Source organism: Lagopus muta, chromosome 24 (assembly GCF_023343835.1).
Source record: "Lagopus muta isolate bLagMut1 chromosome 24, bLagMut1 primary, whole genome shotgun sequence".
NCBI lineage: Eukaryota > Metazoa > Chordata > Aves > Galliformes > Phasianidae > Lagopus > Lagopus muta.
Window position 1 is genome coordinate 4073460 of NC_064456.1, and position 13604 is coordinate 4087063.

The 13604-nt window shown below is 52.5% G+C and overlaps 2 protein-coding genes across 9 annotated transcripts in view; both read right to left on the bottom strand.

Moving 5' to 3' along the window:
* Positions 1-3983, bottom strand: part of NGF (nerve growth factor) — a 48014-nt gene extending 44031 nt beyond the window's left edge. For all 3 annotated transcript variants that reach the window (XM_048925721.1, XM_048925720.1, XM_048925718.1), the window contains exons 1-2: positions 3899-3983; positions 1427-1517 (exon numbers count right to left, since the gene is read on the bottom strand). The gene's annotated coding sequence lies outside the window, so the exon portion shown is untranslated. The remainder of the gene's footprint in view (positions 1-1426; positions 1518-3898) is intronic.
* A 3962-nt stretch (positions 3984-7945) lies between these two features.
* FANCE (FA complementation group E) lies at positions 7946-13577 on the bottom strand. 6 transcript variants are annotated; one of them, XM_048925695.1, is made up of 14 exons: positions 13361-13577; positions 12900-13010; positions 12698-12830; positions 11814-12625; positions 11467-11681; positions 10590-11202; positions 10158-10202; positions 9849-9908; positions 9631-9774; positions 9423-9546; positions 8743-8818; positions 8600-8666; positions 8234-8528; positions 7946-8158 (listed from the first exon to the last, which is right to left on the bottom strand). In XM_048925695.1, exons 5-13 carry the CDS (start codon positions 11679-11681, stop codon positions 8262-8264), a joined length of 1611 nt encoding a protein of 536 aa, XP_048781652.1. In that variant the 5' UTR covers positions 11814-12625; positions 12698-12830; positions 12900-13010; positions 13361-13577; the 3' UTR covers positions 7946-8158; positions 8234-8261. The 6 variants fall into 6 exon arrangements, 5 of the variants coding, with proteins under 5 accessions (XP_048781652.1, XP_048781653.1, XP_048781655.1 ...); XM_048925696.1 differs by having other exon boundaries at positions 8234-8322; positions 8403-8528; positions 11467-12625; XR_007373205.1 differs by lacking the exon at positions 7946-8158 and having other exon boundaries at positions 8234-8322; positions 8403-8528; positions 8760-8818; positions 11467-12625.
* Between the last annotated feature and the right edge of the window lie 27 nt (positions 13578-13604).

A 13604-nucleotide genomic window follows, 5' to 3' on the forward strand; every position in this document is an offset into this window, starting at 1 on the left:
ATGAGATGAGCGAGCTCTTCCTCCTGTTACCATCAACTTCATAATAGAAAACTATATAAATCTCATAAATGGCTGGTCAAATAAGTGCTGACTGCTGGAGTCCCCCAAAATCTCTGCACCTACTTTGACAAATTGTGCTCCTTCATCTGACTCTGAAATTGCAACTTAGAAGAGATGCAGCACTTTCTAATTTAAGGTCCTTCATTTTCAGTTTGGCCATACGATGTGTCATCTCACCAGACCGTGGTGGGACAGCTGGTTTGCAGTGAACTCGAAGATAAAGATAATTACAGCGTCTGCAATTTGTCCAATTCACTTTCTCTAATTTCCTGTTTGCTGGTGCTCAAAACAACAAGTGCATTCCGTCATGAAAGGAATGAGCCTACTGACAGGGAATGAGATGGAGTGGAAAGCAGCTGTGCTGCTGTTACAAACAAACTTTGTTCCAAAAACTCATTGATTACATGTACCAGAGCAGTGATACCATGTGCAAAAGAAGAGCAGCTCCATACTTCCATAAACTAAGGATGCAACAGAACATGTCCCTCTGGTGCTTTGAATTCTCTCATTCAGGCTATCAAACTGTAGCCTTAGGGATGCTTAGCAAAAGGGAGCTTGTACAAAGTAGGCAGGTTTTCACCTTATTTCCAAAACCACTGAGTTTGAAGTTCAAAATCAAATAACTTTCTATTTATTAGCAACATACAGTGAGCCAGTGTTTAAAAATGGCATCTGGCTGTAGTCACTGCCTGTGCCCCAAACCATATTTTCAGCTGACAGTGAGCCATGATGCTCACTGATGGGAGGTGACCCATTTTTCTCTGCGCATTCAGTTTGACTTTCTCTCCTTCATGCTGATTCAGCCATCTGGTAACTCTATTACAGTGAGTTTCCTGATGTGAGATGTGCGTATCCAGGGGCAGGGGACATTGCCATGACTCTTTGGAAGTTTCAGACTGATTATGGAGTGCCAATGGCTTGTTTTTCCCTCGCATTCAGAAGCACTGTCCATGCTGCCAAATCAAAGTGAAGTTAGGGCAGCTGCCTCTGCAGGTACATTTGTTTTTAATCACAGTTTCTACTGTACTCAGGTCAAGGGACTCAAAGTGAAAAGGAAATGATCACAGGAAAACAGAGGTAAGATAGTAAGTTAGTTAATATCTCAACATTTACCCCAGTGCAGGATCTGTTTATTCCTGTGTCACTTCTGCATTTAAAAACAAATCAATAACACTAGCACAGTGTGTGATAATGAAAAGAGAGCATGAGGAAGCATGATGCTTAGATGTCCTTTTCTACAGGTGAATGAAGGAAAAGGCATTTCTAGCTACAGAGGTCTTTCAGAAGTACCTAATTAGCCAAAGTTACTCTAATTGAATAGCTTGCACCAATGCTCTGTAAGCAAAACATGCAGCAAACAACTCACTCTTCTCCCTTGATCCACGTAGTCCAGTCTTGTCTCCTCTCATCTAAGACACCTCTTTCTCACATTTCTTCCACATTCCAGTAAAAAGCATCTGAAATGTAAAGAAACGTCAAGAAAGATTTCATATCAGGCTTGGTTTGCTCTGAAACTCTCTTTCATGCAAGGGAGAACACAAAGAAATACCACTGGCAATGCAATTGACAATAATGTGGCAAGAAGTCCTACATTTACTTGTAGTGCTACAGAATACACCAAATCCTTTAAAAACTTCAAAATGCAACAGGAGTGTAAGCAAGTACAAGCAAGTAAGTAAGTAAGGGGGTTGGACTCGATGATCTCAGGAGGTCCCTTCCAACCCCTACAATTCTGTGATTCTGTGATTCTGTGAAAGAGTTTCAGGTACCTGTCTGTATCATCAGAGATGGGAGAACTGAAGAAGCTTCCTAAGAATTCATTCATCCTGATCACTTTGCCTCAGGCTCACTGAATCACAGGTTAATTTATGAAGCCTTTTTTTTTTTTTCATGCCAGAACCACCTTTTGTAATTAATTCCAGATGTAGTAATTAATTCTAGATGTAACTCTGGAAATATTCAGAAGCAGAAGCGTGGCCTATTGACAAACAGCTCTCATTTTCCATTGAAAGCTGTGATGATCTAGAGAATCAATCTTACACAGTATCTAACCTAATTAATTCTATGATGCGGATTCTGTAGTTTGAGGGCCACGTCACAGCTGGTTTGGAGCAGAAAGAAGTGGTTAATTTACAACTATTACTTCTATAGCTGGAGAACTGTTCTGTACCAATCTCACCAGAGCTTCGCATGGAAAACGTCCTCAGTGCAGAACAGTGAAATGAAGCTATCAACACTGACCTTTAGGAACTAAAAAACTTCTGTGCCTCAGAGTGCCTCAGGAGTGTTTCTGTATGATGGACACTTGGATGCAGCCAGTGGCATCTGGATGTGTCACAACTGTGTATTTACTTTGTAATTACGGATAGAAACTTGGGATTGGCACAGACATTTGTGTATAGCCTGCAGAAAAGTTACTATGGGCAGCGTTCAGAAAAGTGTTCTTACACCGCTATTCAATGAGACTTGCATGCCTGCAAAATGTCACATTATCTTCCTGATTCCTTTTTGCCTTCTGAATGAGGCACTCTCCCCATTAGCCTCAATGAAGGCTTTGTTTTTGTCTTCAACACTCGGAACAAACTTTCTGGCCAGCAGAACGAAAATCGCTAACACAAAGGATATTTTTCTTCTCTAATTGCCATAAGACTGGGAATATTGCTTGCTGTCAGACTGAGCTGAGAGCCTATTGAAAAAGACTGGATAAACTGACAAGCTTTTTCTCCATAGGCCCTGAAGTGTGCGTCCCACCAGTAATGCTTTTGAAAAGATTATTTGGATACTGTGTGCCAGATCTGAGGCCTTATCTCTTGGAAACTGAGCTTTGTCAGGGAAGAGGACCGTCTTAACGCTGTCATATTTAGCATTATAACCTATCACACTGATATCCTACATGGGGTTACGTGTTCAGAGATCAAGACCTAATAGGGAAGTGCTAAACTCCCTGTCCCTGGAGTTCAGACTCGGCAGAAAAACACACAAGGGAATTATCCTATGGGGGCTCCCTGCAAACATCCCTCAAAAGCAGATTTTAATAAGAAAATAACATGGATGACTGTTCCTAGAGCCTATACGGATGTGTTGAGATGTCTAATTGTCTGCAGATATGGTCCACATTGATAATAATGACCACTTGAAGAGGTTTCTTCTACTAACTTTGAGGCAGTAGGGATTAAGCCTCAAAAAAGGCTGCGTCTCTTGATGGTGAATAATCAGCTATAACAATACTGCCTGAAATTAATTTGTGGAGTAATACGTGGTCACTTCAGGAGGAAAAAAAAAAGGTAAAGACAAAGGTTGTACGGTCATTTGATGGATCTGTTATAAGATGTGGGAACACACTGCACAGGGTTGCATCCACGCGGGTTTTGGGTATCCCCAGACGAGGCACAACCTGCTTCAGTGCTCTGCCCTCCTCATGACAAAGAGCAGCACCGCATTCTTCTAACCGCTCTGCGCCGCAAGCCCGCAAATCTCTATGATATTTGGTCCTCCAGGCGGTAACACGCATGCGCAAGAAAGTACCCTCTCTTTCCTCCAACCCGCCTGCGCTGCGAGTCCGCCGACGTCTTTGGTCCCTGGTCCTCCAGAACGCACTACGCACCCCCCGTGACACGCACAACTGACACAAACCTCCCACCCACAGCCACCCGCTTTCCTCTCCCATCATTTCTGCTCCCGCTTCCGTCTCGCTTCGCGCGCTCCCGCAACAGAACCAACTACAAAACAACACCGCAGCCCCCACAGCCTCAACAGAACCAAAGACCTCAACTACCCTCAATACCACATTCTTCCCCAAACGATCCCTAATCGCGGATCCTCATCATAAGCCACATACTCTGAAGGCAGGGCGAGAATTCCTAAGCCCATCAGCAGATCCCAGTCCACGTCCCCCATTAACTCCGCACTACCTCTCACACCTGCACCCCTCCACGTGCCCGAGCGAATCCATAAACTCACTCTTTTACCACTGCGCTGCCTCCGCGCGCCCACTGATTGGCTCAGCGCATCCGTAATTTACATATAACCGCTCTGCGCCTCGAGTCCGCCAACTTCTATGGTGTTTGAGCCTCCAGGCAGTAAAACGCATGTGCACAGAAAGCCGGAAGTGATTTGCCTAAATTCTAGCTGCAATGCGCAGAGAAACCACCACTCTATGGTGACTGATCCTCCGGCAGTAGTGCGCGTGCGCCAAAGCAAGCGTCACTTGCATGGATTTACGCTCACGCTCAGACCGGGGGAGCAGCCAGCCCCTCTGCTCCTATCGCCGCATCCGATTGGCTCAGCGCCGGGGCTGACTGACAGGTGCCCGCCCCAGTTTCGCGCATGCGCACTGGCTCTAAGGCGCTCCCCGTTGCCTCGTGTTGACTGCAATTTGGTATTGGGGGCGCTGCTGCGGGCTGAGGCTCTCGCTTAGAGCGTGGATGGCAGAACTCTGCGGTGGGCTGAGTGCGACCTGGAGAACCCTGGGGGTCTCTGGGAGTAATCTCTAAGTGAATTTGTTGTGGCAGAACAAAAGAGGCATCACTGCTGCAGGAAGCTTCACATGTTGGATTAAAACGCTGAGATTCGTTCTATACAATGCACTTTAGGGTGTGCTTGAGTCCACTGGGGTGTCTTTGGAAGCCTCTAGAGCACAATGCGAGACTTCTACATCATCCTAGTGGACACCGAGGAGCTCTGGGAGTACTGCAGAGTTCCTCAGATTATGCTGCGGGCATTTTGGAGGCATCTAGGGCACACTTAGAAGCCTCTATGATACCTAAGAACACATAGAGGAGCTCTGGAAGCACACAAATGTTTCTCTGAGTACATAGGGTGGCTCCTGGGAGGCCTGTAGGATGCCCTGAGAAGCATCTAGAGCAGCATGAAGCACAGTGAGAAACCCTGGGAGAACTCACTGGACATCTCCAGGAATCCAGCAGGACAAGGGGAAATGATTTTAAGTTAAGGGAGGGAAGATTTAGGTTGGATGTCATGGGGAAGTTCTTTACAGAGAGAGTGGTGAGGTGCTGGAACAGCTGCCCAGAGAGGTTGTGGATGCCCCATCCCTGGAAGCATTTGAGGCCAGGTTGGATGGGATCCTGGGCAGCCTGGGCTGGTATTAAATGTGGAGGTTGGTGGCCCTGCGTGTGGCAGGGGGTTGGGGATTCATGATCCTTGAGGTCGCTTCCAACCCGGGCCATCCAGTGAATCTTCCGCGTTGCCTGGAACACACCGGGGACTCTCGCTCAGGGCAGTGCCTGCAGTACACACCGGCGTCCAGCAGGTGGCAGCAGAGAGCCGCGGCGCTGTCGGGAGGCGCGAGAGCCGCTCCGCGGCATTTCCGGCACCGCTCCGGAACCCGGCTTTGCTGCCCGGCTGCTGGTTGCCCAAACAAGCAGCGACAACGTATACACACAAATGTCTATCCACTACTTAGTGTGGCACAACATCGAGCTTCCAGAGCTTGTTACTGCGCTGTAGAGCGCCCTGTAGGGTGCCCGTCCTTCTCCTCTCGCCTTTCCCTCACTTTCCCAGGTGCTCTCCTTGCTTTGCTTTATTATTCCCATTACCTTCCTCCACATTGCTCAGAAATTCCACTTTCTTGATGAATATCAAATCCTAAAGCACTGCCATTCTATTAGAGTTATCCGGTTGGGTTGTATTGCATTTTGCATCTCACTCTAGGGCACCAGAACATAGAAGCAGATTGTGAGGTCTGATTTGGGGAAGGCAATTCTCTTGGTGGGGTCAGCATGGAGGGGCCAGAGCCCCAACCACAATAACCCCAACCCTAATAAAGCCCCGACCCCAAAAACAATACTAATCATCAGCCTAACAACCCTGAAAATAGCTGTAATAACTTAACAAAGCTTCTAACTCTAATTCTAATTCTTACCCCTAAACCCAGCACTAAAATTTTCTCTAATATTAATAACGTGGCGAAGGCTGGCAAGGCTGAATGAACCCAAAGGGATCTCAGCAAACCCCAGCACAGAGCAGTGAACCCAAATCCATTTGAAACTACTGAACTACTGGAGAGAAAAGGGAAATCCCTTCCTTATAGTGAAAGAGGCAGATCTCTAGAGAAGAGGAAGCAGATAGGGAGCAGCCGTCAAGTGTCCCATAAATCAGTAGGACGTTATAAACACTGCCATGCACTGCAGTTAGGAAACATCCAACAATACTTCAGACTGTCAGTACCACCAAGAAATAAGACAAACAGCAGCCCAGCCTGGCTCTCCCTCATTCCAAGATAAGTTTCTACAAAGCCTGACTGATGCTCTCTGGCACTTCCACCTCTTTGCGTTGCTCAGGCTGATTTTAAAGCTCCTGGGAGGGTCAAAACCACAGAACCAAGCAGCCTTCCCCCAGCACACCCAGCATTTCCAGGGTTTGCTTCCAGCCTCTCATGGTTTATTTTGCACGTACACCTCACAGGAACCCAGGGTACGTGATAAGCTGCAGCCAACTGCAAAACCACAGCTTATGAGGCTCTCTGCAGAAACCAGCATCATGCTATTTCAGAGTTTCGTTCCTCTGGCTGGCACTAGACGTTAACGAAAAAACTCGAAGCAGTAGCACGCTACACATTTGTGGTTTAATTCCTCTTCTCCTTGTGTGGATGGCAGCGTTTATGACTTTTTAAGCAGTTGATGCAGTGCTTCATCAACAAAATGCACCATTGCAAACTCCAATGGAGGCTGTCCTCAGAAATCCACCCACGCTCATCTTTTCCGTTCTCTGGTCAGAACGCATCCAGCTCAGGTTTCCAGCGGGTGCTTTCATGGGTACAGAAGAGTAATCTGGGCACGCTGATGCCATGGCAGCACTTTCTATTAGTCACAGAATTGTGAAAGTTGGAAAAGAGCTCTAAGGATGTGAAGTCCAACCATCAGCCCACTCCCACCGTGCTGCTTATTGCCCTTCCTTTGGTGAGGTGCTCAGGGTGCAATTATCACTCCTTGCAGCACAGCAACACGTCACAGAGAGGCTGCTCCCAAAAGCAATGGAAAAAGAGGAAAAAAAAAAAGCTGATTTGAAGTTTACCTCAACCCCATTCTGCTGAGCCTCCCTTCTTGAACCAACAGGCACCGACCTGCACAGAGTCCTGAGCTGTGCCAGCCCCTCAAAGGACAGCAACTGGACAAAGCACCTCAGCACCAAATATGCCAGATGTGGAAACAACACAGAGCCCAGCCTGGAGGAAGAGAGATTTGTAAATAAATGCCAGCAGTGCCCAGAAATGGGCTGAGCTGTTGGACAGGAAGGCTGATGGGCGCAACCACTCGTGCCTTAGAAAATATAAACCCAATACAAAACCGTGATGGCCAATTAAGCCTCAACCACAGCTGTCACGTTGTAACAGCACAGACGTGGACAAGGTTGGCCACCAGGTCTCAACTCTGCCTGGACGCCAACAGCAGTCAGGCTATGGGATGCAGGTGGCGCATCTCACCCAATCCACACTGTCTGTGTGATGGAACTGAATGGCGTATCTCAATTTGTAACCCGAAGCCACTTTCGGCGTTACTGTCACCTTTACGCCACAACTCGCCTCACAGGCGCTGCCTTCCGGCCTACAAGTCCTGCCCCTCCCCAGCCGCCATATTGGGCGCGGCAGAACCGGAAGGCAAGGGGGAGACGCCATCTTGATTGCTCGATTTGGCAGGGGAGGGAGACGCCATCTTGAGAGTGGCAGAACAAGAATGTGGTATAGCGAGTAGCCATCGTGAATGCTTGATTTGGCACAGCGGGAGAGGCCATCTTGAGAGTGGCAGAGTAGGAACAGGGGCAGCCATTTTGAGTGAGACATAGCGGGTGGGAGACGCCATCTTGAGTGTGGCAGAACCCTTTCCTCCCCACTCCTCCACTCCCTTCAAGTTTAAACGAGACAAACAGAGCAAGTTGGAAGTTTTTATCTGAGGAAATCTCTATCTACACAGCTCTGAGCACCCACTGGGAGGGCGCTGTGCAGCCACAGCCCAGCTCCCACACACCCACAGCCCTCCCTGGCTTTTATTGCCACGCATTGTGTCCCCATCATGCTGGTGAGCCACACACAGCCATCCTCCCCTCCATCCATGGAAGCCTCCAACTGCTCCTCACTGCTCACCTGGAGGAGGAGGAAGAGAGGAGAGAAATGAGAGGTTTCCCAGGGGAGGGCAGCCCACCCAGCAGCAGGTCGCACCTGCCCAGCACCGCCTGCACCGATCTCCTCAGGGCTGCGTTGCTGCCATCCAGAGCTGCTGCCAGACGGCTGCGGTGGGACGGGCTGAGCTGTGGGGAGAACAGATGTGGAACTGCAGAACAGGTTGAAGGGAGCCGTGAAGGGTCGGTGGCTGCAAGGCTGCGCTCACCTGGCTGCTGTACGTGGTCAGCACAGCCATCACCAGCTTGGCGTAGCTCAGCGATGTGGCAAAGGCTGGAGCCTGCTGGCACAGGGTGAGCACCAGGAGGTCAAAGAGCTCGGAGGGCAGCGGCTCCTGCAAGAGAGCGGGGAGCACTGCAGGCCTTCAGCCTGGCGCTGCTGGAGCTGCACACGATGCAGCCTCACCTGTCTGCCCAGCACCGCCAGCACCACCGGCAGCAGCTTCTCGGTCAGAGGGACTGCCAGCACCTGGCTGCAAAACACAGGAGATGTCTGTGCTGCTCACATGGCCTCGCTGGCTGCACGCTCTGCAGCTCGTCGTCTCTCACCCCAACACCATTCTCACGTAGTCAGGCTCCAGGCACTCCTCTACAAGGTCACACACCAACTTGATCTGCTCTGCACCTGCAGGGGTAAAGCTGAGGCTGCCAAACCCATGCGGGTGTGCTGCCCCTTCCTGCTGCCCCTTTCTGGATGGCCCAGTCAGGACACCCAGAAATCAAGTGGTGCCTCCTTCTGCTGTTTGGAGAACTCAGCATCCTTCATCCAGCTGCAAAAGCTGAACTGCCAACAGCTCCCAGCAGTGGGGGATGCTGCCCTGCTGAGGGTTTAGGATCATTAAAGTTGGAAAAGATCTCTAAGATCAAGTCCAACCATCACTAAACCGTGTCCCCAAGTGCCACATCTCTGCGTCTGTGCAGAGCAATGCTTCCCTTGGGCAGTTTCAGCACAGCTTTAGGAACTTTCAGGAACCCCCAAGTACATGAGGGATTGCAGCCCTCCCCCAAGAAGGCTGATGCTGGAAGCCAGTGTCATCTCCCTCGCTGTCAATACCAGGCATCCTTACACTCCTCTCCCATCCCAGCTTAACTTGCTCAGATTCTACCAGCACTGTGGTTCCTAACACACATTTAGGGTGATAAATGCCCTCAAAAAGACAGCACCCTGCAGACAGAGCTTTCCCATAGCTCTCCTTTCCCACCCCTCCCATCAGGGCAGCCCAGCACACCTTGCCCTGGCTCCTGCAGGATGTGAGCCACCAGGACCTGACAGAAGGGCTCTGAATACTTGGAGCAGAACGAGGTGAGAGCAGCCATGAGGTGGCGGGAGGGCAGCTGTGTGAGGGACAGGACCTATGAGCAGAAAAGGCAGAAGTGAGGATGCAGAGAAGGAAACAGGGCACACTCAGGCTGGAAAAGCTCTGCCAGAGCACTTACTCGTGTGAGGAAGAGCTGCTCAACCAGAACAGCTGCACTGGCATAGCTGAGGTCAGGTGTGAGAGCCAGCAACCAGCTGCAGAACTGCACCAAGAGCTGCTCTGGGCACGTGGAGAGCTGGAGGAAGGAGCACAGCCCCTCGAGCTGGGGACAGCAGAAAGGACAGGGCTGTCAGGGGCAGCAGCAGCACCGCCAGCTGCAAGGATACCAGTTCTCACCTGGCTCGGAGAGCAGCTGTTGAGGATGTGCAGCTCAGGTGGGATGCTCAGCTCTGTGCGCTGCAGGGAAATACCGTCCTTGGCTAATGCACCAAAAAAACCAAGCCACAAAATGTTGCTCTAGGGCTTTTCTCCTCCCTACTACCTCCTGGCCTGATCCACATGCTGTAGAGGAGGTGACACAGCTGGCCTGTTGTCTCCTGCCACTCACCCTACAAAACCCATCTCCTCTCCCACTCCTTCTGGAGGCCCTCGGATAAGCCCATTTAGCCCACCTGCACCAAGGATGAAGGCAAAACAACCACTTACATTGGCTTCTTGCAGCAGTAGCATTTTCAGCCTTGGTCCATGCATCTAGGGAAAGTGAGGTGAAAGAAAGTCAGATTCTGAAAGTTCAGCAGCTGAAAGAGGGGAGCAAAACCTTCAGGTGGGGAGCTGTTGGTCAGTTTGCTTCCTGATTTCTAGGATAAGCACTTCGAGAAGCAGCATCCTCAAGAGTCATAAATCCCAAACTAGAGTCTCTCAGGTGCCCATGCCATACACACAGCAGCAGACTGAAGGACCCAGGAGACTTTTTCCACACCAGGGAAGCTGCAGAGGTGTCCCCAGGAGACACAGGGATGCTGCTAAAACAGCACCCACCACCTTGCCATAAGGCAGGGAAGGCTTGGCAAAGGGAGTGCAGAGAGATAGAACAGAGGAGGACTGAAACCCAGAGAAAGCAGAAGCCCTCCCCAGTACCTGGATAAAGGACTGGACCTCTGCTGCAACCTCCAGCCCCGAAATCCTCCTGGGCTCCTCGTCTGCATCCTGCTGGGGGCTTTCCAAGGCAGCCCCAGCTGGGCTCTGTGCGGATCCATTCCCCAGTGTCTCCCCAGGCACCTCTTCTCCCACCCCAGCTGTGCCATCCAGCCCTCCCGGCAGCTCAAACACCGCATCCTCCAGCAGTGGCCTCTTCTCCTCCCTCTCCTCACTCAGCTCCAGGCTTTCCTCCAGCGCCTTCTTGCGCTTCCCCCCTGGATGCACAGAACCAGCCGCATCCCCATCCTGTTTGGGGAAGCACCACTTCAGTTTCCTCCTCCCCTCCGCTTTGCTCTGGGCAATTTTCTGGCACAGACACTTGAGCTGCTGCTGGCAGGAAGCCGTCAGGGCAGGGGGAGGTGGGGAGGAACGCTCCTCTCCCCGCAGCAGCAGCACCCCCAGTGCGTGCACCCAGGGGTCCGGCTGGGGGTCCTGCCCTGCAGCATGCAGCAGCTGGTGGAGGCAGTCCGTGGGCACCATCGCTGCTACTGCATGCAGCAGGGAGAAGAGGTTCCTCTGGCACAGGATGGGGAGCAGCAGCAACCGTGGTTTGCTGGAAAAGGGAAGAAAAAGAAGAGGCTGCATCACTGCAAAGCACTCGAGCTCTTATGTGCCTTCCTGAGCTGCGGAGAGAGGTGTAATAGGGGGAGGACGTTGGAGAGAACAGCAAACACCTCCAGCAGGTTTTGCAGAAAAGCAGCGGGACCGTTATCCACAGCGTTACACACGGACCACTGCACCGGGTGCACAGGAATTGGGAACCTGATGAACCCGACCTCCCACTGAGCCCCGAGTTTTGGGATCGCAGCTGACTCACACAGCCAGGGCTCCATCCGGCCCGTCCAGCGTGGGCTCCTCCGCACACAGCGCGCTCACAAAGCTCCGCCAGGGGAACGCGTGTCCCGGTCCTTCCTGGGCCTGCAGCCGCTGCAGCGCACGGAGAGCAGCCAGCGTCCCAGCGGGGCCGGAGGAGAGAGCGTGCAGCAGCAGGCGGCAGGGCTTGGCAAGCAGCTGCAGCCAGGGAAGCTCCATCTGCCCGCAGGGAAACAGGGAGCGGAGCAGCGCCTGCAGTGACCCGCTGGATGCTCCCAGAGCCCCGCGGCTCTGGGTGTGGGTGTGTGGGGGGCAGGGCTATGGGGAGGACCCCCAGGAAGGCCGCGTTACCCGGCCGAGGCTCACGGCAGCGCTATGGGGCAGCGCTATGGGGCACCTCCACACGCCGCTCTCCGGCGACAGCCGCAGCTCCAGGCGGAGCGCAGAGCGCTGCTCCCCTCCCGTGCTGGGGGCGATGAGGCGCTCGGAGCCACGCGCGCCACTTCCGCACCCGGCGCGGCAAAAAAACCCAAAAGCGCGCGCTGTATGCAAATGATCCCACGTGCCGAGTGCAAAGGAGCCCTTAAAGGCGAACGCGCCGAGCCGCTCGGACGGGAGGGCTGAAGGCAGCGTCAGCGCTGTGCTTTATTTCGTCGTTCCTAGATTTCGCTAAAAACAGTTTAAAACCGCGCCCCAGGGCAGCCCGGCTCCCCGTTCCTCTCAGCACTCTGTGCCTTAAAACCTCCCTCCCCATCCCGGCTCCTGCAGTCTCCCAGAGGTGCAACAGGAGGGGCTGAACCCCGTTGCCCCACACTCCCCACCTCATCACCCGGCTCCACGGGCTCCAGCCAGGCTCGCAGCAGCCGGACCGTCCCATTCCCCACCCCACAGCTATCCTCCCTCCCCCCACACCAAAGCCAGGAGCAGCTCAAAGCATTAAAAGTGGATTATTCCATTCCCAGAAGATGCTTCCTTGAAGCCAAGAGCACCCAGCGAGTACCCAGGGTTCAGTCTGAATCACTGATGTCCTCAAAGAGCATCCCATGGCTATAACTTGTGTACAGCAACTCCAGCTCCAGCAGAGCGCTGGTGACAGCCCATTCAAGCAGGTAGAATTCATCTTCTTCCTCATCAGAACTTTCCAAGGGAGAGGGGCTGCGCTCCTGTGGCACAGGACAGATGGTGAGCCCAGCCCCACGGTGCCCCTACCCCAAATGATGCATTGCCCCACTCACTGCACGCATCCTCAGGCGCTGCCGGCTGTGCCGCAGTGCTGTTCGCCCACCGGGCAGCTCGTGCAGGTAGATGCAGTCAGAGCCAAAAGGGCAGCGGCCGTGGTTCCGGGTGAAGAATTTGCACCTGATTTGCCTGCAGGGTTCAAACAGCAGCTGTGAGCACTGCTGGAGCGCTGCAGAGCCCATGGTGCTGTGCACTCACCCTGTCCGTGCCTTGAAGCTTTCGATGAGCTGCTGCTTCTCGTCTCCATCTGAGAGCCAGAACTTGTGGGGGATGTAGTAGGTGGAGGTGAGCCGGCACTCTGGGCAGGCTCTGAGTGAATGCAATAGAACCATTAAGGTTGGAAGACCTCTGAGATCCTTAAGTCCAACCCCACCCCCACAGACCGCATCCCTCAGTGCCACATCTTGAACCCCTCCAGGTGACACCACCACTCCCTGGGTATCCCGTGCCAATTCCTCACCATCTTCCCGGTAAGACTTTTTTCCTAATAGCCAACCTGAGATGGGTCTTAAAAAGGGAGCAGCCCTAGCAGAGCTCAATACCCACGTGGGAGCACCCAGCATCCTCATCCCATCCCCATCACAGCTCCCACTTCAGGGCACAGAGCAGTGGGCAGTGACCCCATCCCTGCACTGCCCGTGTGTCCCTATGACACTCACTTGCTGACCGTGTTTGGGAAGTCCCGGCTGCGTCTCCACGTGCGGATGCAGCCCAGACAGAAAGTGTGGCTGCAGTTGGGGAGGATCCCAAAGAGCCGCTCCTCCGGCAGTGCCTTCTCGTAGACCCGCTCCATGCAAATGCCGCACACCACGGCCTCGCTGCGTGCCCTCAGATCTGCGATGGATACCGGAGCTGCGGCAGCACCGAGCTCTGTGGGATCCTACAAACAGAACCGCACAGCAC

Excerpts from the sequence above, each read along its gene's own strand:
- FANCE (XM_048925695.1), bottom strand. The coding sequence starts at position 11,681 with ATGGAGCTTCCCTGGCTGCAGCTGCTTGCCAAGCCCTGCCGCCTGCTG. Across the intron at positions 10,203-10,589 it reads AGGTCCAGTCCTTTATCCAG|ATGCATGGACCAAGGCTGAA; the intron begins GTACTGGGGAGG and ends CACTTTCCCTAG. Across the intron at positions 8,529-8,599 it reads TGGCGGTGCTGGGCAGACAG|GAGCCGCTGCCCTCCGAGCT; the intron begins GTGAGGCTGCAT and ends GCTCTCTTGCAG.